Source organism: Cryptomeria japonica, chromosome 9, assembly GCF_030272615.1.
Source record: "Cryptomeria japonica chromosome 9, Sugi_1.0, whole genome shotgun sequence".
Taxonomy (NCBI): domain Eukaryota; kingdom Viridiplantae; phylum Streptophyta; class Pinopsida; order Cupressales; family Cupressaceae; genus Cryptomeria; species Cryptomeria japonica.
The window spans coordinates 522441601-522468408 of record NC_081413.1 but is presented as its reverse complement, the minus strand read 5'-3'; the positions used below and the strand labels follow the sequence as shown (position 1 = coordinate 522468408).

The following is a 26808-nucleotide window of genomic DNA, read 5'->3' as shown; positions in this document are numbered from 1 at the left end:
TTGGAGGCCTTTGTGAGGCCATTCCTCTTCTTGTGGTCATCAATGGGAATAATCCCATCAAGACTTTCCACATACCATCTTGGATTCAAAGCATATGCAACAATGTGTAGAGGGTTGTTCTACTTCTCCCATGGGTCATCAATGGGAATAAGCCCATCTAGTTTTGTAAACTAAATCCACTTCACTCTAATCAGTGAAGCTTTTTTTGGAGTATACAATTTTTTGGAGGCCTTTGTGAGGCCATTCCTCTTCTTGTGGTCATCAATGGGAATAAGCCCATCAAGACTTTCCACATACCATCTTGGATTCAAAGCATATGCAACAATGTGTAGAGGGTTGTTCTACTTCTCCCACCTTTTTTGGATGATGGGGTGAATGTGCTCAATGCATAATTGTAGGGAGGGGTCTCTCTCATAAATGGAAGCCTTCATTTGGCCAAGCATGCTATCAAGATTAGAACTATTTGAAGTAACACTAACCACAACTTCCTTCACCCTCTTCCTGCTCTTTCTTTGATCCCTTTCACTTGTTCCACTCTTCTGTTATAATCTCAAGTTGCAATGGCTCTTACAACTCAAGCATCCTCTCTAATATTATGAAATAAGAAGCAAATCAAACGTCAACTAGTTTGAGGAATTCTTTTCTCACAAAGGGCGAAAACAATGCAAATGAAGTGTGGTGCTTGCAAACAAACATATGTACCTCCCTTGCATCCACTATCACTTGTCTCACCCACTTCTTTCCATCGTCTCTAAGTACATTGTTTGTAGCATGCACATAAGGGGTCCAATAGATGTGCTTATATGTAGATTGAGTCAATCTACCTATTGCCCTAAAAACATGTCTTGCAATAACCACCTGCACAACATTTTGAGGAGTGACCTCTTAATGGCTCCTCTCGAGATTTGAAACTAAAACAAAACATCTTTGTGTTTTTTTGAGAATTCAGTTGCCCTCAAGAAGTAAGATCTTTCAATGCATGAAACTAGAATGTTGATGGGTGGGCAGTGTCTAATATCCATCCACCCATCTATGATAATGCTGCAACAATGTGTTATCCATTTGACCTTGTTCTTGTTGAACATTGCTGCTGCTAGGATATGTTGTTGTCATTGATGTCAACATATTCCTGCTCCGGTGATTGCAGATTGGTTTATTGGGATCATGGTTTGGTGTGTGGAGTATTTTTAGTATCATTATATTCTTCTGTATTGGCTTTGGTGATCTAGAAAACTTAATTGATCATATCAGATGATCATGTTTTGTAGTTTGTTTATTTGATCAGTGCTTTGCAGAGTTCAGTATATCCTCCGGTATATTCCGGTGTGATCTAATCTTGAGCTGAGATTTTGGGAGCTTGTTTGGGATGATCTTGTGTACCTTCATTTCAGATGGTTCGTGATTTGGTGCTCCGCAAGTTATTTTTTCTTCGTGACAGTTACTGCTGTTTGTGTAATCTTGAGGTTCGGATGTTGATTGATGAAGATTTGATAAGTGGTGTTGGTGCAGTTCTTACTGATGATTCTAACGTGTTTGCCGGTGTTTCCTAAGTATGTCCTATTTGTTTTGACGATCCGCATTGATCGTTGTGCATGTTCTTGGTGATTTTGCTGAACCAGTGATGTTCTTCGTGTTATGCGGTTTTCTTGGTGGTGTAGTGTGTTGTGGTTGATCTTGCCGTGATTTTCGGTGGTGTTGAGCATTTGGATATTTGAATTAGGTCCATGTTATGTCATGTATATCATTATATTGGTTTGGTGGTCGATCTTTGTATCATGTAATGTAATTTTGTAATTGTGAGTTGAGGGTTTAGCTGACCTTGTTGTCAAGGTTGATGAATTGTATAAATAGGTGATTTGTCATACATCTTATGCATCGTGGTGGTGTCTGCATTATCAGAGAGTGGTGTATGTGCGAACAAGTGATTCATCCTTCGACATTGTGATTGAGCAGAGATTGGTGTTGTAGAGCATACAAATGTGCTTAATCGGAACTGTGATCAGGCATTTGGAGATGCTATTCTTTTAGTTCATTCCTTCCAGATTGTAGTTCGAATCTTGTTGTAAGTCAGTGAGAGTCCCTGAGGGTTGTAGCCTTCCGAGTTATTATCTTTTGAGCAGTGAGCTCTAGGCAGTGTGCCTGAATGCATGTGCATTCCCCATTGTAATATTTTCACATACTACTGTAGAGTATCATCTTATTGTGGGTAGGTTCCCACCGTGGTTTTTCCCTTAACCGGGTTTTCCACGTCAAAATCTTGGTGTTGTGTGTTGTGCTGTTTATCTGCTTATCTTTGTTGTTGCTGCAGTTTATCAGATCTGTTTTTGTGGTTAAGTTTGTAGATCCGGTGAAAACTGATTCACCACGCCCCGCCCTGCCCCGCCTCGCCCAGCGCCGCTCTCAGTTTTCCTTCATTGTCGTTGCCAACAGTTCTCTCCATCAAGAAGTTAATCTTGGGGATAACATTTTTCTGAGAGAGTGGTTCTCAATCTAGTGTCACTAGGATGCACATTACTTGGACCAGCTTTACCTAGTTTGTCAATAAGCTCCTTGTAAAAAGGAGATTAAGCAACATGGAAAGGAAAGTCATTAGCAAAATAGAAGTTGGCAGAAAACTCATTTACAACCTCCCTTGCTTGCACATTAAACATATTTATGATTAGTTTTGGTGATGATGAACTTGTGGCTTTTTGTTTTCTCTTTGATTCCACAACACTCACCTCAAATGTCAAAAATGGAAGTGATCTACCTCAATTGTGTGGCGTATAAGAAATCAATGGTGTAGTGACATCTCCTTGAAAAAAATCTGATCATCTCAACCCTCTCCTCAAGTATGAGTTTTCCACAAGGCCCAACCCCTTTACTAGGCATATGCAAAAAGTGTGCATTACCCTTTTTCAATGTATGTGATATTATCTATCTTGTTTAACTACAGTTAATCTGCTGATGCTACACCACTTGTTCTTTGGAGGCCAAGACTTTGAGATTAGATGTTATTCTTTGAAGATAAATATCTATCTAGTCAACTATGAAGTTTTTGCTATGCAGTTGCCAGTTATGTATAGATTCTTAGTTTGTGAGGATTTGTAGAATTGTCGAAGTAATGGACATGCTAAGAATGGTGAGGCATTATCATGAAGCAAATATTTTGAGAATATGTTTAGAATATTGAGATTTATTTTATCATAAAATTAATAATGTAGGATATGAAGCTTATCTTGTGGGTGGCTGCGTAAGGGATCTTGTTTTAAAAAGGACACCAAAAGACTTTGATGTATTAACTACTGCTGATCTCCAAGAGGTGCGTGCAGCTTGAGAGTAACAATTTTAGTTCAATGGTTCTTGGTTTGGTTCGTGGTGTATGAAACATAGAATCTTTATGTCTGATTGTTGATTGCAGATTAGGAGAAATTTCTCAAGATGCAACATTATTGGAAGACGATTTCCAATTTGCCATGTTCATGTTAGGGAGACTATTGTTGAGGTAAATTTCTTTGCAAGAAAAAACGAGTTTATTTAATTATGTTCAAAAGTATATAGTAAGTAAAGAACCAATGGAGGTTGAGGAGCCTTGAAGTAAAAGTGAATTCTAATCTAAGTTATATAGTAAAGAATCTTTGGATCTTGAGGGCTTCAAAGTTCAAACTAAAAGTAGATTCTAATTTAAATTTTCTCAAATTAGTTTTGTTTTGGATCCATTTCTAGAGAAAAGTGACAAATCCATGTTAGCATATAAAACTCTCTGGCAACAATTTATAAATAAGTTATTAAATTCTACTTGCAAAAAAGAGCTTTTAGTTTGTGGGGGCCTATCTTAACTGGGAAGGAATCTCTTTTCAATCACAGGTTTCAAGCTTTAAAACATCTGAAAGAAAGGGGAAAAATGATTTTGTGGAAAAAAAACAGAAACCTACAAGTTGTAATGATCGTGACTATGCTCGTTGGAGGAATTGTATGAGGCGTGACTTCACTATAAATGGGTAGCTGAATCTGACTTACATATCTCTTGCAGGCTGTATCTATACATGCCATGATTGAAGCTGTGCTTTTATGATTACATATAGCACCAGTTTCAGTGCTCAGAATTTATTAAGATAGATGCATTTGGTAGCTCTTCCTACTTGAGGGCTTGCTTAAAGTTTTGTATCTTGGCAATTATGACCCATGGCCCACATAAAAATGTTAATTGAATTTTGTGTACAGGTTGATGTATGACCCATATGAAAATGTGGTTTATGATTATATTGGTGGGTTAGAAGATTTGAAAGCTGGTAAGGTAAGCTGGCAAATTGCTTGTTCTACTCTTTGAAACTGTTTGGAATGATTCATCCTTTTTTCTTATAATAAGCCAGCTTATTTAATTGTTCACATTTCCATAGGTGCGGACAGTAATTCCTGCACACTCCTCATTTGCAGAGGACTGTGGTAAGTAGTCTGTTCCATGGGACAGGTGTTAGTGCAATAAACATGAAGACTGAAACATGTGATTGGTTGCAAATGACTAGTTTACCGATGAAATTGTTGCATGCAGAGCTAACTTAAGTTTGTTGCCTTATGCAGCACGCATATTGCGTGGAATCAGAATTGCAGCTCGTCTTAACTTCAAGTTTAGTAGAGATACAGCCTGTGCCATAAAAGACCATTCACATTATATCCTGCGGCTTGATAAGGTGCTTGTTGAGTTCTATGACTTGTCTTCTTATATTTTTTCTAGAATGATTTTATTCTTCATTCTATGTGTTCACATTTTTGTGATAATTCTAGGGACGGATAATGATGGAAATGAACTATATGCTGGCATTTGGCACTGGAGAAGCTTCTCTTCGTTTGCTCTGGAGATTTGGACTTCTTGAAATTCTTCTACCTATGCAAGTAGGCTTTATTTGGTGGCATAATGTATTTGAACTTTGGACAGCCTGAGTGGCTATGTAATTTTGCTTTCCCAGTATTCTTGTTGCTCACTGTTGTAGGGGATTTGACCTCTCTGTGCAGGCAGCATATCTTGTTTCTCAAGGTTTCCGAAGGCGTGACAAACGTTCAAATATGCTTTTGGTATGGCTTCTTTCAGTGATAGTGTTTAGTTACTTTTCATAACTTGGGGGCTCCTTAGTAGATTTCTGATGTAACCAACTGTTTTTTTGAGTCCCATTGATATACTTTTTGAATTTGTAGATGTTATGTAATTTCATTATTTACTTACTGCTCTATATCTAGGTTAATGTATTAAAAACTTGAGATCTAGCAGAAGTATGTTGTTTATTAGTATTTAATAAATGTAGTTGAAAACTATAATTTTTTTTTATAAATCTGTTGGGTGCGATGTGACTGGGTATATGTCTTCTCGTTGAGATTGTTGGCATTTTGATAATGTGTTGTGCTTAGTTGTGATTGTCATTGATGGACACACTTATTTGTTAAATGAGTTATTCTCAACCGGTACTATGTGATGTATTGTTCAAACCGGTATTATATGCTATTGTATTCATAGTCTTTGTTTGTAAAAGACTATCGGTGTTTGCAGGAGGAGCTTACCGGTCAAAGCATGACTGAGGACCTCAAGCATTACGAGGACTTCAAGCGGTACGAGGACCCCAAGCGGCAGCCAATCTTTTTAAGATCGAAACACTATGTTCCAGTTTACCAGTCTTTGTTTGTAAACCGGTAATCGGTATACTGTGTTTTGTTAACCGACAAACTTGTAAAGTGTGATGAGTTATCATCCACCGACACTGATGCGGTGATTCTATGCCGTGTTACAAATTGTGTCTAGATGCACTGTACCTAGGAAATTGTAGCTTAATCTCATTGGACCGACATGAAATCAGATTCCTATATGAGGACATCATGTCTAGGGTTTTATGTGTGTGTGAAGGGTTGCGTAAGAAGATTAGGTCTTTGCAAGAAGGTATCTTGCGACAAAGATTGAACGTGCGAAGGACAGAAGACTGAAGTAAAGCTGCAATGCATTAACAGAGAGCAATCAAGGATCTAACTAAGCATTTTGTGCTACTTTGTATATCACTTACTTGTTGATTACTAATCTCTTCGACAAGTCAGAAACCCTTAACTGGGTAGGCTCAGTTAAGCCTGTTTAAAAATCCTCTAACAAGGTGGTTCACAGTTGTGGCTTTGAAATCCTTTAACAGGGTGGTCTTTAACAGGACTTATCTCCTAACAGAGATCTGGATTCCTAACAGGATCTGTTCTGGTGAAGAACATTGTAAGGCCTTAACCGGTCAGACCTTAACCGGTTTGGTTGCTATTCTGCAGATAGTAGACTTGTGAGTTTTACTCACCGTGGTTTTTCCCATTTGGGTTTCCACGTCAAAATATCTTGTGGTGATTGTGTTATTGTGGGTGAATGCTTTATTTGCTATTTGGTTTGTTTGTGTTTTAACCGGTTTCCAGTTTAAAGGGCTATACCGTTCTGTAGTAAAATTGCTTAAGTGTTTGGTAAAGTTTTTGGGTATACTAATTCACCCCCCGTCTTAGTATTCATCAGAGATATCCTTTTTTCCTTCAAAGCATTTGAAGGTAACTTCACACAAAAAAACCCAATGGGCAGCTTTGTAGAAAATTGCGGTCAGGAGTAGGACAAAATTCAACAAGTGCTCGAAGAGGGAGTCTTGCCACCATGTTGCAGAACCCACATTCTTACAATATGAGTGGGGGCCATAAAAAGCAAGTTGTCCAGAAGTGAAGGAATGACCACAACGGAAGGGAAAACCTTCGTAGTCAATAACTTGAGTCCATGGCTTATCCTCCACCATCAAAACAACCTCTTTAGGAATAATCTTGGAGATTTCCATATCCACTAGAAAACGGGCTTAGGTAGTATGACCAATGTTTGAAGTAACTAAATCAACTTTCAAAAATTGCCAAATAGAATTGTCAATGGCTTCCTAACAAGAGTCTTTCCACAAATGGAGAGGGAGATTTGGTAATATGATCCAACTGGCATGATATGAAGACGCTCTGTAAGGGAATTAAAAGAAGGAAATCTAGGTTGTTGATTGTTAGACAGCTTAGATAACCAGAGGATAACTGAGAGTGGGGGTGGGGGGGGTGGGGGGTGAATCAGTTATCATCGGATTAAAGAACTTTAAGGATTTAAATCCTTATTACCAGAACACATAAACTTAATACCGGAATGCATAAACCAAATACCGGAATGACTAATAAAGCATTTAAACATAAACATAAATCACAGAACAATTACCATCCATCCATAACACATGACACCAAGATTTGTACGTGGAAAACCCGGTAAAGGGAAAAACCATGTTGGGAAGCCTACACATAGTCAGATAATACTTCTGTAGTATGTGATTACAATATGAGGGGCTTGCACATGCAGGAAGGCCATCAGCCTAGAGCACACTGCTCATCACAAAAAGGAGCCTCACTGACTACATAAACATCGGACTACAATCCGGAAAGAAGAGTGAAATGCAAGTATAACATCTCCTATGCCTGAGTAGAGTTCCGGTTAAGCTCAATATCGGAGGCCTTAAACCTCTCTTACAAACCCAATTCGATCACCTATGATCGACCAAACCTTCTGCATATGATTACAAGATTATTCGCACGCAGATCATCCCATAACCTTGACCTATCAACCCATGATCTACAAAGAGATCTTACATCATATTTATACCAACTGGGGACCTAAACAATTGGGACGACCACCTAAAAGATAATACAATTAATTCATAACAAAAACCCATAATCCAATGATCAACTAAGTCGGCTTAGGCTGAAAACAATGTAAACCAATCATTAAATCCCGCCGGTAACGCATCAAGAACATCCTCCAACACGTTCAGAAACCGGTCCATAACCTAGATAACAACGAACCCAAAATAGGTCGCCATAAACCAAATCCAACACCACTGATGAACTGGAACACGAACAAGATAACCAACAACATTCTGAAAGCCATCTAGAAGCCGCACCAACACCACTTATCACGTGCATCAAAAGATCTTGAACAAAGCTCTGTCGGTAAAACCCTTACCAGTGACCAAAAGGCTTACTAGAACAAATGATAGCTCCTGAGTCATCAAATCTCGAACCAACTGATCGTGATACACATTTGAATAGCATGAATGACAGATCCAAACCAATTCCACAAATCAAAGCATACCGGATCCTACCGGATCAATATTATAATCAACCACTCTATCGGAACCAATCGGAAACCAGTAAACAACCAAAACAACCGGTGTTGCCATCAATGACAAAACATCAATGCAACACGTAATCAATTCCAAATTGCCTACAGTTGATAAGGTGAATGTATGGGAATATGTGCAGATAGGGTAGGTTTATGGTCAAATGTGTGCAATGTGTGTGAGCAGTAAGTGATGGTGAATAGGAATTGGGGATGGAGCCAAACCTATCACAAAGAGTGTGCCGGATGTTGCCATATGGTCATATTCAAACGTTTTCTAAAAAATGTGCTCAAAATTCAAATGGGAATTGGCATGGGTATGCAAATTTCACCATTACAAACATAATATTTGGATAGATACTTACCACTGACTGGTGGAGATTATTGATAGATTTATCAATTTTTCTTATCCTATAACTAGGATTGTTCTACATATCAAATGTAATGGTTTGCTAATTATTGAATAGGGTTTGTTTATGTATTCTTTCCTTCTTTTCTTATCAACTTGTAGCAGATGTAGTTGGTATCATATGAAGCTGCCTGATTTATCCTTGAACTAGTCAACATAAAATTAATTGATGAAAATTATCCTAGTTTATTTTGCATTTCTATAAATTTGAAAGGGCTCTAGCTTTGATGCATGATCTTATTTAGATGAATTTATCAATATTCATTAGAATCATAGGCTATTTTTGCAAACTTTTTGAAATACTCTCGAATGGTTATGAGTATGCATTATTGTTCATGAACTGGATTGAATTCTTATTGTTATTGCGATTCTTTAGAAATTACTATCCTTTGTCTCATAAAAATTAAATTGATGCCGCAACCTTTAGGTAAATTATTTCCTTTTTAATAAGTTTCAATTATGACTTACAGGTTTTGTTCACAAAATTGGATGAATTACTTGCTCCTGATCGGCCATGCCACTGTAGCTTATGGTGAGTAGATGATAATATTGGTTCTTATATATGGAAGTAAATTTGTCATAAGCACACTACCGTGATTTTGAGTAGGTTATGCTAGGTAGATACCCTACTTCTCAAACACAATTGAAATTATGACTTGGCTGCACTTAACAGACAATCAGCAGGCAAAAAGGATTTGCTAATACAAAAGAAAGAAGTACAATCTCTGGGTAGAAAAGAAACGAAAAGAAAACCAAGTTACTCATTCCTCGTAAAACAAATTACTGAGTGAAAAGTAAGGTAGAATTATATTTTTGAAGGATATGAGTTATGGTGTTATTTGATGTTTGGGTAAGTTGTTATAGAGCAAGAATTTTTTTGTTTCTTGTAGTCAAGGTCAATTCTATTTGATGTAGAAATTGTGTAAGCACACTTAGTAATGCACCCTTGGTTTGTACCTTTGCAAAATTACCATTTAAAAGAAAACTAATCTGGATGAGTAGATATATCTTTGACTAAGCCTAAATATTTAAGAAGATTTTTTTTGAATCTTGAAAAGTTTTATAATTTGGACTTGTTCAGGTTGCTTGGATAATATAAGATAGGTAAAAGGATGTTTGACTAAACTAAACAAGGTCAATTCTATTTGATGTACAAATTGTGTAAGCACACTTAGCAATGCACCCTTGGTTTGCACCTTTGTAAAATTACCATTTAAAAGAAAACAGATCTGGAGGAGTAAACATGAGTTTGACTAAGCCTAAAAATTTAAAATCAATTCTTTTGATTCTTGAAATGTTTTATAATTTGGACTTGTTCACGTTGCTCGAATAATATAAGATAGGTAAAAGGATGTTTGACTAAACTAAACATAAACGATTGAAATGTGGTGTACTCTGGGGCAATATGTTTCAGATGAAATTGGTTGTTCACATAGCTTAAAAATTAATCTAATATCTGGATCAAGAGTCCCAACCTTTTTTTATACTACCAATTCCACTTGCTTAGTAAATATGGAAGTTGGAATGGTGATCTATCTTTAGCTGTATTTCATTCCCCCTGTTTCATCTCCCACTCCTATTCTCTCTTCCATCCCTCCTTCCCTCCCTTGCATTCCTCCACTTATAAAACCTGGATTCATTTGATTCTTGGCATATTGGTTCATATGCTGCTTGTAAAGTTATCCCTGATCTGAATGTTCTGTAACATATAAGAATTAGAAAATGATGAATATTATTTGCATATGATTACAAGAACATTTGGATTAGCTATTGTTGTCATTTTCATGGACTGTGGAAATCTCATGCCTACCATGTTTGTATAGCTAGAGAGAAGGATACAGGGAGCTGGGCAAGGGGAGGGTAATGCAATGACTCAGAGTAAGAATCGATTTTAATATATACATTTATCTCAATAGGTCCTTCCAATGGTTAAAATGATGAAATTCTTTCCCAAACCAAAATTTCAGATCTACACAATTATCTGTCTTTTTTACTCTTAATGCTCTAGGATTGCCTTTGTTTTAGGGTCAAATATTGTTCAGTTTTTATAGGCATGAGAAATTATAAGTTCTTATTCTGTGTCCTTTGGATGGTAGCCTTTACTTTTTTGCTAAAACGTAATTATCAATAATTTCTTAGTAGGGACACATTTTTTCAGTTATCTTTCTATTGTAACCCATTTACTATATATTCCTATTTTGCTAATCTATTTTTTTTTTGCTAAGTTAATAGCTGGGTAAGGGCCAGCACCGATTATATTAATATCAAAATTTTCAGTACATAGTTTTGGCAGACCGAGCATATACTCCGATCATATACTATCACATACTATCACAAACCTCTTGCCATAATGGACAAAATGGAGCAAAAACCACCCTACTAAACCTCAAAAAACACCAAAAGGGCTCCTATGGCAGTTAGAGATACATTAAACAGTTGCTATATACCTACATACCCAAACTAGACTAACCACTGTAATACCAAAATGTGGTATAATTACAGCTAAAGACTAGTGACTGTAAAAATACCCTTTTAAGGGTCCTCTTGATCTGCTTCCTCCCTTTTGGCTCTCTCCACCGCCAAAGTACGAGCAATCACCGGACATTCTGGTCCACAGGTTGGATGAGCCGGACTTCTAGCAATCTCCTCCATGTCTCTATAGTCATTCTCCACCCACTCTTCCCCATCCTCTGGGAGCTCAATCACCACCGCCTCACCATCATCCCCCTCGTCCTCATCAATGAGCCCTTCTTCTTGCATATATTCCATCAACCAGTCCCCCTTCGGGCACTCCACCGTTTGAGTCAAACATTGCTGGAATGAATGAATGAATGAATGTTTTTAATAACGTCCACGAGGCCAAACAGCCTATGGGACCCACAGATAGCTAGCAAAGCATGCGAAGCCAAAAAAAAACCCAAACTGAAAATTGAGACTGCTAGGCTTCTTTCTCCTTCTGCAACTTGGTTCTTTTGCTGTGTATCTTGATTAGGAGATCCGCAACTCTTGTTATCTTTTCCTCGACAAATAAATTACTCAAGGTGTCTACAATTAATGTCTCAACATAATTGGTCCGAATGTCATTGTAGGCTGGACACTCCATGATGTAGTGCCATTACGTCTCCACAATCCCTTGAGTGCAATATCTACATCTTCTATCTTTCCATTCCTCTTTGGGTATCATCGATCTCCCTGTATCGCATCTAAGCTGATGTGAGTTGGTTCTTATCTGAGCAATTAACATTTTTGCCTTCCACTTTATGTCCATTCCTATATAGTTTTTTTGTGTATGGTCATGCGTAGGATTGAAATGTTTGATATAGTATTCCTTGTTTCTCCCTAATTGACTTGTCCACATGTTTTCTTTTAATTTGTCTTGCACATATTTTTTTATTTCTCCATTGTTATTTGGGCAATCGTTTAGATTAATGCCCCATTAATTCATCCACTTAATGTTTTCTTTCATCCATGTGCTCTTCCTTCTATCTAGTCTTTCTCCTACTGCTATTTTTGGCTAGTGATGTACTTCTAAGTTGCCGGTACGGGTACGGGTACGTGGGTACGGTACGCTGGTACGGCATTTTTTTTAGGGGGGGCTTGGGTACGTCCGTACAAAAAAATGTAAAAATCATAAATATATACATATATACACTCTAATAAGTAGAAACAAAAATTAAATTTAGAATCCCACATATCATCCATATGCTAAACAAAACTTGGAACTATCATATATGATTCATATTGATATAACTATAAGTCTATAACAAAATTACAAACTTTGAATGTTATGATAGATATCGAATTCATTGTTCACTGGCTCAACCGTTCAACAATAAAATAACACAACTAATAATCAGCAATAGCATCATATGGGTCACTAGGAAGATCAAGATCAACATCATCATTGACATTAGATGATGTAGGTAGAGTACTGGAACCACATGCAGCCTCACTGCCACTTGCACTAGCAGCACATTGGCTATCAGACTCCCCAGAAAGTAAAGATTGTGTGGCAGCTGAAAAATCCAAATCAGTTCGCTCTGGATCTACATCCCAAAACTTTGTGCTCCCATCCTTATACTCATTTTGTTTATGAGTAAGAAGGCGCAAGTTTGAATGCACATAAACGAGCTCTTCTGCCTTACTTGCTGCCAGTCGGTTGCGTTTCACTGAGTGGATAAAGGAGTATGTGCTCCAATTTCGCTCAGATGAAGAGGAACTAGCAACCTATTGAATAATTGACACAAAGTGAGAGGGTGACAATTATAAAATAGTAAAAAATCTAAATTTAGAGAGCAATAAAAATTAAGAAACTTACTTGCGATAAAACTTTGATTGCAAGAGTTTGAAGGTTTGGTGATGTATGGCCATTGAGGTACCACCAAGCATGAGAATCCTTTTTATACTTGTCACGGAGAGCGGAAACACTTTGACCATTGGAGGCTACAAAATTAGCAAACTCACTTGTCATTAAATCCTCCATTTCAGAATCTGGGAAGAGTTTAGTAAGTGCTGTCCTACACCCTTCACTGACTTCTGAATCTCTATATGGTGGTACCCTTGATGGCTTAGCAAGCATTTCATCACTATAAAATTTGGGAGTCAATGCAAATGCAAGAAGATGTAGTGGGGTGGTCATTTTGTTCCACCGCTCAACACAAATTGATTGAACCTCTTTGAAGAAAGTTTCTTCGGGATCTTGCTCTTTTGCATTGATGATGGCTTTCATTTTCTCAATCATCGAGTCAATGCCATCATATACCTCTCCCAAACATGGGTGATCCATGTCAGTATAACGGATCATACTCATGATGGGCTCAGTGAAACTCAAAAGATATTCCACTCGATCCCACCAAATGTCATCTAGGATCATGCGCTTTACATTTGCTGCCCTTTCAGTATTGGATTGCCTCCATAGGGACCAACTTTGACTAATTACCATGCTAGCAAGTGGCTATCGCACCTTCACAAGTCGCCTCAAGACGATTGTGTTGGATGCAAATCGGGTCTCGGCAACCTATTCAAAAATTAAAAATAAAAATTAGAATACAAAGAAGACATGATAAAAAAAAAAAAATTAAGTAACCATCAAAGTGAAATGTAGATTTTAAAAATTGAAGTGTTTCAATTACCTTTAGCAACTCCAACTGTGAAAATGATCTGAAAATGGCCTGTGACATGTTATGGTTTGTGATGAACATTTGGATCTCTTCAGCCTCAACATAAATTTGTTTGATCCAATCTATTTTCCTGCCTATCTTTTGTAGCATGAGGTTGAGAGAGTGGACAGCACAAGGTGTCCAAAATATGTGTTCAAACCGTGTCTCAATCAACATACCTGCAGCTCTACAATTCTTTGCATTGTCCGTTATTACTTGGACAACATTTTGAGGTCCCACATCCTGAATGCATTGTATAAGGATATTAGCAATAAATTGTGCATCCTTCACCTGTCCCTCACAATCCACAGCTTTCAGAAACATTGCCCCTTTAGGGCACACTGCAATTACATTAATTAATGGCCGATTTTTGGTATCCTTCCATCCATCTGAAATGATGGACACCCCTGTTTGTTTCCATGAATTTCTAATGGGAGCCAATGCATTGTCTATGTTTTTTACCTCCTTTGCTAGTAAGGTGCTACGCACCTTCTCATAACCTGGCCCTGTGTACCCTTGTGGAGCCTCATTTACCTTTTTCAACATATCCTGCCAATAGGGTGATCGTACCACATTAAATGACAAACCGTTTGCATATAGACATCTTCCAACGGATTGATCTGCAATCTCTCTAGCATCATTCTTAAATGCTCTCTCTAATGGTCCCTTGCTTCTCTTCACAATAACAGGTTCTTCACTAATTGGGTCCAAGAATGGGTGGCTCTCTACCACGATATCAGGAAAATCGCTATAAGATGGAGAAGTAGGGGGCCTCTTTGATTTACTTCCTCTTCCTGTCAACAAAGGATGGTTTGAGGCACGACCAACTCTTGCATCTGCTTCCTCTTGCTCTCTAATATATCCTGCTATTTCTTGAGGTGACATCCCATTTCCATTCTTTCCTAGACATGGTTTGATTCCTTGTTGGGGAATGGCACAAAAATGGGCTTTGACACGACTGTAGGAGCTAGTTTTTTTCGTACTACAGAAGTTGCATATCCATAAAAATGTTCCACCACCTTTTACTTGGTCTATTATTTTGACATATTTCCATAAAGGTGAATTTGGGTCAGTTTTGAAAGTCCGTTGAGGAGTAGAGCTTTGAGGAGTAGAGCTAGTAGTCGTTGCCATTATGATTTCTACAACAAATTAAAAAAAAAAATATTAATATTTAATATTAAACAATAGATTATAAATGTTAAATATATAAAATTAAATTTAATAATTTATTTAAAATGAAAGTGAAATTATTATAATATTAATTATGAAAGTAATAACAACATTTAAATTTTTACAAACTTCTAAATTACACAATAAGTAATTAAATATACCTATTTAAAATTTTAAAATAAATTAAATAATAAAACTATTTTGCTAGTTAATAATTTATTAATTATTATTATTTTAAATATGAATATTTTAACTTAACATTTAGCAAAATAGTTTTATAATTTATTATTATAGTTTGAACTTTGTTTATTTTAAATCACTTAATAGTTTGTTAAATTAAAAGTTAAAAAAAAAAACCTAATATAAATTAAAAATTACAATTTTCGATTTTTAATTTTAAATAATAAAAGTTATAAAACTATTTTAATAGGTTAATAATTTATTAATTATTATTATTTTAAATATGAATTATAATTCATATTTAAAATATTAATAATTTATTAATTATTATTATTTTAAATATGAATTATAATTCATATTTAAAATAATAATAATTAATAAATTATTAACCTATTAAAATAGTTTTATAGTTTTTAGTCTTTTATTATTTAAAATTAAAAATCGAAAATTGTAATTTTTAATTTATATTAGGTTTTTTTTTTAACTTTTAATTTAACAAACTATTAATTGATTTAAAATTAATAAATTCAAACTATAATAAAAATAAAAAATTTAACAAACTATTATAAAAATTTCGAAATTAACAACCTACCTGCAAGCTCGAAATGGCGCCTCCCGTCTTGGCTCCTTCGCGCGTCCTCTGCCGTGGCTCCTTCGCGCGTCCTTTGCCGTGGCTCCTCCTGTGCAACCTGCAACCCGTGGCGGTCTCCTTCTGTGCAACCCGTGGCGGCGGCCTCCTCCTTCTGTGCAACCCGTGGCGGCCTCCTATGTTTTCGTGGCTCCCGTGCCCTCCTCCTGCGCTTTCGTGGGATGTTTCTTCTTTTTTTTTTAACTTTAGGGTTTAAAACGATGTGAAAAAACCTTCGACATTTTTGCACGTGCAGATTCGGCAAAAAAACCCTACGGAATCGCCACGTCTACATCGGATGCGTCGGGGTTCGTGTCTAAAAACGCGGATACGTTTCAGGTTAAAAAAAACAGTACCCTGTTCGAAATCTTTTGACAGTATAAATTTGCTTGTTTTTGGGTAAAGGAAATCTCCTTATGTTCGCCTCCCAATCTACCATAGGTCAAATTGAACATTGACTAAGCATCAATAGGCAACCTGAGACAATTAGGAGTAGCCAAGCTAGAAGGTCAAGCAATCATAACATATCTATTACGATTTAGCATTTTAAGTTTATTCATTCCTTTTACATGTAATTAGTTGCATTTTTTTGGTAAACAACACTCCATGTATATCAAAAGTTGTAGCAGAGCTTACATCAGCTCTTCTGGCTTTGAATCCTAAAACTTGTCTTTAATTGTGGCCAAACAACATCCTTAATCCACAATGCAAAAGGATGGTGCATGTTTCATAACAGATAGTATGAAAGAACTAGAAATCTTTTGACAGTATAAATTTGCTTGTTTTTGGGTAAAGGAAATCTCCTTATGTTCGCCTCCCAATCTACCATAGGTCAAATTGAACATTGACTAAGCATCAATAGGCAACTCGAGACAATTAGGAGTAGCCAAGCTAGAAGGTCAAGCAATCATAACATAACTAGGAATCAATGCTAAAATGAATAAGGATGTAAAAGTATCAGCTATTTACCAAGGAATCATCTTTAGGTCCAGGCATATGAGGATTCAGATCTAATACTAATAAATAAAATCTCTTTAAAGACATGTGCCGTAACAAGTATGGGTCCCTTAGGATCATACCACATACCATCATAGGATTAATTAAACTTGTTTGGTTGTTAAAAGTTTCTACTAAGAAATGTGACATATCACATTGATTAGCTAAGGCATGTGCCACAACAATTACGAGTCCTTTAGGATCACACCACAATAATCCACATACCACTATAGAATTAATTAAGCCTGATTAGTTATTAAGATTTGCTACTAAGAAATGTGACATATCTCTTTGACCAGACGTCCTATAAAACATGGCCTTGATTTGCATATAAATAACATGGCATCCTATTCATTAATTCTCACCTATCAGATTATATGTTTCACATTATAGTTCAATATGTAAATACATTCTATATTTAGAATGTACTTGGTGGTATAGTACAAATGGTATATCACCTATCTATCTTGTAAATTATGGTTTACAAGATTGTTCAAGGCCTTTACCTTTGAACTCTGAATTTGTGGTTTGGTCTAATTTCAAATTTTTGACTAAAATGAGTTGCCTTTGCCTTGGCTTGGGGTCTATTTCCTAGCATTTCGCAAAATTTTTATAAGCAATATAAAGAAAAATTGAAAAAAACATATTCCAATTCAAAAAAAGAAAAAGAAAAAATCAAAGACATGAGGCAAAATATTTACAGTAAGAGATGTAACAACAATGGTAGCAAGGGGCTCTAGTGGTGTGTTTGTTCAGAAACATTCTATGTTACTGGGTTCAGAAGGAATACCTGCCATACTTGTCTGGGTTCGATACGGATCCCGGTCCCTTATCGGTTCAGCTCTGGAAACATGGTCAGTGCATGTCAAAAGAACCCGACAAAAATTTGTAATTGCTCACTCTCTTTGCGCTCCAAATTGATTGCTCTCTCCAATGTTCGAGCACTGCTATTTAACTTCAGATCTAGCCTTATGTAAAATTCCCTAACAGGTACTTGTTCAATATTAAACGGTTTCTTATTTTCACAGCACAACCAGTGGTAATGAATGTTTTCATACAGCTCTAATTTGGAATAGCAGACGTGGATAATTCTTACGTCTATTATATATATAGTATCTTAACTCATATTGAATACATAACAGACGTGGATAATTATTATCCTCAAACAATAAACATTCCGTAAGAGCAAATAGAGAGATATCTGTTGTGGTGCACCTGATAATAGAACTGCGATTGCTGTTGCCAAACTTCACGCATCACCAAACTCGAAGTAGAAGACTCCAAGTCTGCGGTAACTTCCTCTGACTTAACCAGAAATCAATGACCATCCAATCGCATTCCCGGAGTGTTTGATGCTCAGAATGATGTCTTCTCAGTCACGTTGCCAAATCCCTTTCTCTCCATCTCCTGCGATATTCGAATGGCACGATATTCCACTACGGGGACTCCCGTCTCCACCTTCCTTCCGTTTCGATTCTTCCAGTCACGTTGGCGATGCTGGCACGACACCCCACTGCGGAGATCTCTGTTGAATCTTCAACCCGTCTTCGCATTGCCTGTCACGGACGCGATGCTTGTGCGGAATCCTCTTTCGCGGAAGTGTAATGAATTTACTATGGTTTCCAGTCACCAATTTCCCCGCGATAATTTTGGTGAATCTTCATGTGTTTGAATCCGCCTTTCTGCTACATATACCACGAACACTTTGCACCCTCGATATTGTCACTTCTCCATACCACGAGACCAGTAGGCCAGCCAATGGCTGACGAAAGGTTTATGTTCTTGCGGTGAGTAATCACTCATACAACAATTTCGATTCTTCTTTCCACCCATACTTCCATCTCTGACGCCCATTCTTTTATTAACACCAAGTTGGTAAAAAATCCCGTAATAGTTAAGACTATTTACGGTGTTAAAGAACATGCCTTTTAACAATAATACATGTAATATTAATTATTTATATTAATGAATGGGAAGGTTAATATAAAATAATTAATATATTTTTTTAACATTCGTCAATCATTTATTTAGGGGACATGACACCTTACTATTTATTTAATATAATATAAATTATTATATTTTTTATTGTAATGTTTTTTAGAACATTTTTTTATTATTTTTCTTTTAATGATATTTTATTTTTCATTCTACATTATAAATAGTTTGCTAAAATATTCTTTATTCAATATTATAATTAATAAAATAAAACTAGATATAAATAGTATGTATATTAAATATTTATTTATACATTATTATATATATGTATTTATATGTACATGTACATGTACATATACATATACATATACATATACATGTACAATACATATACATGTACATATACATTTACATTACACACACACACATGTTAGACACGCCACAAGACTGAGAGGGGGGGTGAATTAGTCCGAACCTCAAAGAGTACTTTATTTTTGATTTTCAAACTTTAAACTACAACCATATAGTTACAACAATAATAAATCATGAAATCATAAAGCACAACAAACACATGAATGTGGAAAACCCAAGCAGGGAAAAACCTGGTGAGAATCAGACTCACAATATGAATATAATTTATTACAATGTTGGCTCCGGAACACACTGCTCCTAAGAGGAACTGCAGAATTAAGGCTCACAACCTTAGGGAAAGATACGAATGACTTGTAGAATTGAAACACACTATCTCAAGTCAAGATACAAAAATCTGCCAAGAGACACACTGTCTTTTGGCAGTGAAAGGAATAGCTGAATTGAAAGAAACAAGATCTCTTGATCATGAAATTGTCTAAACCTTAGATCTGAAAATTAATTTAATGACAACCAATAGAATTCTGACATGCAGAAACTGAACATATATTTTAAGTTTAAAATGATGAAAATCCACTCAATAATGCAAATGTGAGATACAGCTGATTATACAAGTGGAATTGTGCCAGCATGAGGATGAAATCTCTGTTGCACAGCCTGTAGATTGCTGATGCAGGGAAATATCTGCCTCTATAACTCTTGATGGGCTTCTGAATGGTATCAAATCCTCCAAGCTCCAGTGTGGCATCTCTAAATCAGATGGCCACGGCAGAAATGAATATCTATTATGGAGATCAGCAGAAAAAGGTGATCAAATGTGGGATGATCAGCAGATAAATGATGGGTGATCGGTCACAAGGGATGACAGACATTCTTAACACTGCTGGAGCTCACCATGATGCAGGTCACAGCTTCCTAAAGTGTCAAAAAATTCTGTATAACCCTCTCCACAGCTGTTGACCAGATCTCTATGATTCTGAATAATGGCTGGGATCAGCTAGGAATGAAGTGATCTGCCAAACAGTGATAGCATGTATGGTGGAACCCTCAAATAAGGGTGCTCCAATTGATCAGCCAGTTACTTCTTATATTTGCTTTCAAATCTTGATCACCTACACCTGCAATTGTTTACAAACCTTAATTTCAGTTCACCTCGCAATGCTTGTGTAGAATTACCAAGTGATAGGCAATGGTTTTCATCCTAACCTCTCAAAGGGGGGAGGCAAGAGAGTGTTTGCCCCTCTGGATTGTAGAATTGCAACCAAGGGATTTCATCCTTGAAGAATGGGGCTAGGTGCTTTCTTGATATACCTTTTCAAATTGGGCTGTTGGATCTAAATTTCCCTGCAAGTAGTTAAAAATATATTTTATTTTAATTAAATGGTAAAAATCGCTTTTTGAATTATGATATTATATTAAGTTGCCCCTCAAATAAAGAATTATTGGACCCAACTTATAAATTATATTATAATTTTTTTTCCCTTGCTCAATCCTTTAACCTACGAGAAATAGAATAGTCTAGAGGTCTTCTTCATGATGCTAGTTTTAAAAAGGGGATATGCAACTTTATTCTTTTTCTTGAGCAAGCATCACTTCAACATCCTTTAGACTTGGATCTTGAGCACTTGTGTATTCTTAGTTGAGATAGTTCAAATGGTCTTGAAATGTACTCTTGATGCTTGATCCCAACCTTAATGATGTCTTCACTTGACTTGGATAGCTTGCCTTGATCATTGTCTTTGTGATGCATTCCACTTTGATGATGATGTTTGGTCTTGAAATGTGAACATACTCTTGATGCTTAATCCTGACCTTAACGATGTCTTCACTTGACTTGGATAGCTTGCCTTGATCATGTTTGCATCCTTCCAACTTCATGCTTGGGAATCTACCTCCTTGCGTAGCATTTCACCTTGATGATATTTGATGTAGACCTTGTGATGCCTATGCTTGATGTACTTGACTTCAAATACCATCCTGTAGTGGCTTTGAATCTTATGTTTCTCCTTGTCGAATCCTCATCTTGAACTTATCATCCTTTGTATTGCAATGTTGGAAGTATGAGATGTAGGTGTTGACTTCCTTCTAGCCTTGAATCTTAATACTTCCCTCGCTCGTGATGCAATGAAAGCCTTGAATGTATTGAGCTCCTCATGCTGCCATCATAAACTTGTAAATCTTAATGTTGAATGTGTAAACCCTCTATGATGTCAATTTGCCTCTCTCATGTTGAGGTTGTAATCCTTGCAATTTTGATGCTGAATCTTTTGATATTGCAAAGCTGGCGCTGAATGTCTTGAATCCTTTATGAAGTCCTCTCCTCAAGTCGCACCCTCATACCCCTGAATATGTTGATCTCCCCCATGACTTCAAAACCTGAAAAGAAAACATGAATCGAGGATCAATAAAATAATAAATCAAAGATCAATTCATATCTGGAAAAGATATTCTGCACATGAAATTCACTTGAAATCAGTAAAAAAAATGCCTATGCTTGCACCCTACGCCTAGGTCTGCTGGTCTGATTTTCTGCTATAATTCAAAGGTCTGCTCCTCTTGGAATGCGTTAATTTGATGCCTAAATGAACAAATTCGTCTTTATTATATAGTATTCCTTACCCCCTTTGAATTCCTCCTGCCAATTAGGCCAACTTGCTCCTCTACATATTTCAAATCAAATTGAATTGATGCCGGCTGGCCCAATAGCATTAGTTTTGTATTGTTTTTTTTATACCCTCTCCCAAAAAGGGTTGACTTAGGGCTCATTCCTTGCTGAGCAGGTTTGAAACCCCCTATTGCACAAAACCGAATGCATATCATGTATATGGTTGCATAAAATCAAAGTTGGCCTTAGGGCATCTTTAGATTTAACTTCTTCTTAACCCAAACAAGGTCAGCTAGGCAAAACCATCAAGGGGACACATATAAATGAGTGCAAAAACGTTTCATCCTTAACACAATTTAATTCACACATGAATCCAGTTATTTCTGCTCTGCTTATTGGCGGATTAAGTCTGCATTTTACTCCCTAGGGTCTGATTTTGATGTGCAAGTATGATTTGATTGCTTCATGGCCTAATTACTTATGCTTTCAAGGATAGAATTTCCAACTTTACGTCTGATCTTGATACCTCTAGGGCCTGATCTGTATGTTCTTTAAGTCTGATTTCAGAGTTTTGTTTAGGGTCTGATTTTTGACCTGATTCTCTGCCTTTGATCTGAGTTTCCATCTCCTCATGGGTGCATATTAGCGCTAGGTTTGCACACAATGATGCTGGAGTGCACTTTAGGTTCTCAAGTGCACAAACCTGGGCAGGATTCAAGTCTCCCCTTGCATAAATGTGAGTGGGATTAGAGAGTAGGTGTGCATAGCAATATGTTTGAGCGCATATGACCTGTTAGTTTGCACAAAGATAATAAGCAGGGCTGAGAGATAAACTTACTTAACATTACCCTTGGCGGAGTTATAGGCATCATCAACATTTTGTTGATCTCATTGGCGGAAATCAGAAGATGAGCAACATTTTTACTTAGGTGCAAGATTTTCCTCCAAAACACAATGGCGGACTCAAGGGGTATATCAACAATTTCAATGCAAGTGTAAACTTTTGCAACGCATTTCAATATTTTCTTGCCTTATAAAAGGTGATTGGCAGGTTTGAGTAGGTCATTTGAATAACTTTGTACACGAAGAAAGGGGGTTGAGTTTTACTTAACCAAACTTTCACATCTCTTTCTCTCATGGATGGGATTTCATGGTTGGTTTGCACAAGACAATGAAGATAGAGTGCATTTGATGTGAATGCTTGCACAACCTAGTATCTTGAATGAACTTGACCACCTAGATCATTCCACTATCATCCTCCATTGGGCGCATATCAAGAGCCCTCTTGCATTGTGGGTTCAAGGGACAACCTTGCACTACAAAGAGTGGAGCAGGTTTAAGGGGTATCACTGCACAAAACGATGGGCGCAAATGATATGTTCTCTTTGCATAAATCTCTAGAGGAGAGCGCATATGAGGGTTGCTTTTGCACAAGTTGCACGTAAGGCAGGTTTGATACTCATGTTTTCACAGCACTAGGGTGGAATTTGGCAACATGCTTGCACAATTACAAGTCTTAGTGGAATTCATACCTTGATTTGCACAATGTAAGTGCTGGGTGCATTTTGGAACCTTGTTTGCACTAATTTGCATGGTGCACTTGAAGAGTGTCATTGCACACAATAAGATGAAGTTTGGCGCATATAAGGATGATAGTTACACAATGCAAGCCTTGAGTGGATTTAAAGGGCTAACATGCACAACTAGATCTTGAGCGCATAAGCAAGATGGCACTGCACAACTCTATACATGAAGCAAGGGGGTTTGCATTACACTTCGCCAAATTTTCACAATTTTTTCCCCCAAGATCTTGCATCATGAGGCCATCCCAAGGCAAGCGCATTTTGAGTGTAGACATGCACAAAATGTTGATTGAAGCCCCCTTGAAGTCACACTTGAATGCTTTTGAATGACTAGCCTAAGGTAGGATTTGACACCAATCATTTATACGTGCCAAGAGGGGGTTGAATTTTACTTAGACAAATTTCATGATTTTACCCCCTCTAGGTCTTACATGATGTGATCTTGAAACTCACAACCCTAGGTGCTTTGCTTGCAGTTCCTGACAGAACTACAAGCCAACTTGCCACTCCTTACCCAATCATCAACTCCTAACGACATCCTGCACTCAAACAACATCAACAACTTTGGCATCCTTCAACAACATATGATAACATTAGCAACTTTACAACATGACCTCAACTGTGTCATGCACACAACCAATTGCTTCTTAAGAGAAAAGGCTGATGATTAGGAGACTACTGCCAAACTAGAAGATGACCTAACTAAGACACCCGAGCCTAAGCAAAAAGTAGAAGTCGCCACTTGCAATGGGGCGATGTGTGAAAACGAAACAACAGTACAAAAGCACAATCTTATGTTATTCCGCATGTAACTGTAGTTGTCTGGAATCATATCAACCAAATTCCAACTTCCCACAAAATGACATTCCTGACACCCCACTTAATTTATCTCTCGAGGATAATATGGCATTGTAAGCCATTGTTCAAAATAAGCAATCCATTGTCCATGGATATGAAGATTGTTCCTAGTCGTCATGTTATATTGCTGCTATATATATTATTTGGGGTATTTTTTCCCCAATCTTCCCACCAAGAAGCTACAAAGAAGTTTTCAAAAGTTTGTAAATAAGCAGTAATGGTAACTTATAAGCAATGATTGTGAGTTATACGTGAAAGTTTCGTTTTTTGTTCCTTGGTGCTTGGGTTGTTTTTGCTTGGATAGCTAGTGGGGGAGAAAGAGCTTCTAACTTCCTTGTAATTCTGCAACTCCCCAATAATAAGGTTCGACATCTAAACCGCAAATGTTATCCTCTTAATGCATCTCAAGAGGTCCTCCATAACCTTTGCACTAATGTCCATGAAGTTCTTTGAGAAAAATAAAATTGGGTTGAGGTAATACCCTGCTGCATGAATGTGTTGGTGGAGTTGATTGTTTCACCTGTGACCAATGATCTCCCCAATGGGTTCAAATTTGGTTTTGTCTCCCCTTCATAGTTTTGGATGGCTTCCGTGCATTTCAAAATAGCAGTTACCAGGACTCCTTTTATTAATATGTTGATAACCAGGTCTGTCTGTGCTATTATGCCTTCAGCCTCATTTAAAATTTCAGTGTCCCATTTTTTCTTCTTACGATTCCACAAATCTCTTCAATACAAGAACCTGTCTTGGCTAGTCTTCTACTAGCACACATACAGAAGACCAAGCCGACTTCTTGGAGATTAGTCTTGATGCTATATACCAAACATCCATTGGTCTGTCAATTTCACATTTGTAACCTTAAAAATTTTATTATTTTTTTCTGCATATCCTTGTTCAAATTGAGTGCAAAACTACATGTTTATTTATTTAAATGCAATCTTTAAAAATTACCTTTCTCTTTTCTTTTATTTAATTTAGTTTTTATTTCTTGGCCCGGTTAAAGAGTATTATGATAATTTTATGCACATATGCCTGTTTCTGTGGATGAAACAGGGTGAGTTTATTAGCATTTCATTTGGCATTGGCGGGTGAACCTCAGGATGCCCTTGTCATTACAGCATTTGCTCTTTCGGTTCGCAATGGTGGAAATTTGAAGAAAGCAATGGATAAATCAAGGAAGATTTATAAAAAATCTAAGAGCTTTTCTCCCGAAGTGCTTGATGTGGTGGAAAGTGAGAGTAATGAAAAAGTGATGAATAAGATTCTGGATCTAGCAGGGGAAGTAAAGTCAACCTTAAGTGCAATGACGGATGCAGATGCAGTCTCTCAGGCTATGTCAAAGTATTATCCTCAGGCACCGTTCTCTGATTTGGTAGGTTGGAAATTATATTGTTTGTTTTTAGAGTCATTCCTACTGCATTATTTTTAGCTATTGTTGTAATGTGTTCCTTTAATATTGAATGTTTGCTTATCAAGTACATATTTTGCATGAAATTCATGTTGATTAATTCTTTTGAAGCTCTCTTCCTAAGCAGTTCTCAGCCACATTTTTAAGCTTTTTCTTTGCTCATTTAGAGAGCCATGCCAGGAAGTCTGAGCAGCTGCTCTATGTTCAAGAGAACCAAAAAGCATACCCTGATACTGCCTACCATGTACTTCTGCTAGCAAGTCTTATCAGCTTCTCTATATTCATAAGAATAAAAACTCATGCTGGGATATTGTTAGCCATGTGCTGCTGCTTTTGTTTGTAATACCATAACATACACATTCTGCTAGTTTGGATACATGGATTATGGTAGTTTTCATAACTTCTGAATATGTTACCTCATTTAGAACCTCCATAATTGATATACAATCCGCAGACAAAAACATAGAATAAATTTGAGAAATAGTGTTTTTTCCAACTTGCAGGTTTTCATAACAATTCCAACATTTTCGAGGGTACGGAGCATCTTTGCTTGTGTTGGAGGCCATCGTGAGGAGAGGGTGCGCTCCAAGGAAGACGTTGAGATAAATTATCGGTCATTGGTAGATGGTGAACTAAAAGAGCTCCGATTCGTTTTTGCAAAGATTGTTATAGATTCCCTGTATGTTACTCACTTTGATAAGAAATCAGATACAGATCCATCCTAAAATATATTATGCCACAACTGTGCAGTTCATAAAAATCTCCATTATTTCTTATTTGGTTGATCTTATGTTCATCTGCCTGGCGTTCTTTCTTGTGCTACATTGTTGTGGCTATTTTTCTTGCAAGTGAGCAGTTCTATTTGCTTTGTATTGTGAATTGTATGCAAATTGATTAAATAAATGACCACTGCTTTATGATGCCAGGCGCACAGTGAGTACAAGTGGAGACTATTCAGGAATTAATTTGTTGTTGAAAGAAAGAAAGAAATGAATTATATTAATGTCCATGAATGGCCAAAATAGATCAAAGGGACTGGAACAATCAGCAGATACAATAGGAAAGGATTAAGGCAAAAGGGGCCCTATACAAAAGTTGGGAAAAAATATACATAGGGATTAACCTATAAAGAGTAACCCCTAAACTAGTACAAATATAAGTAGATAAGTGGGGAAAGGCCTTGCAAAGTAGTAGAAATAGACAAAGACCACTTGGATGAGGAACCAAAATCCTTAGGTTTTAGTGTTTAGGGATGAATTTGGAGGAGCCAACAATATTATCATTGGTCATTATAGGAGTACTAATGTATAGTTTGCGAATGCTCGTTAGGGAAAT

At 36.9% G+C, this 26808-nt stretch overlaps 1 protein-coding gene across 4 annotated transcripts in view; it reads left to right on the top strand.

Annotated features, from left to right (window-relative positions):
- LOC131077029 (uncharacterized) overlaps positions 1-26808 on the top strand; it is a 116790-nt gene that overhangs the window by 71534 nt on the left and 18448 nt on the right. The window contains exons 4-14 of one of the 4 annotated variants that reach the window (XR_009113517.2): positions 3204-3301; positions 3401-3484; positions 3847-3980; positions 4204-4276; positions 4380-4425; positions 4561-4670; positions 4765-4872; positions 4993-5052; positions 9053-9114; positions 10406-10460; positions 25119-25256. Coding sequence is in view for 3 of the 4 variants with exons in the window: in XM_058014385.2 (XP_057870368.2) it covers positions 3204-3301; positions 3401-3484; positions 3847-3980; positions 4204-4276; positions 4380-4425; positions 4561-4670; positions 4765-4872; positions 4993-5052; positions 9053-9114; positions 25119-25437; positions 25977-26198 (1316 nt within the window). In the remaining variant the exon portion in view is untranslated. Of the gene's footprint in view, positions 1-3203; positions 3302-3400; positions 3485-3846; positions 3981-4203; positions 4277-4379; positions 4426-4560; positions 4671-4764; positions 4873-4992; positions 5053-9052; positions 9115-10405; positions 10461-25118; positions 25438-25640; positions 25848-25976; positions 26259-26808 lie in introns of those variants that run through there. The other 3 variants (XM_058014385.2, XM_058014387.2, XM_058014388.2) reach the window with 3 other exon arrangements.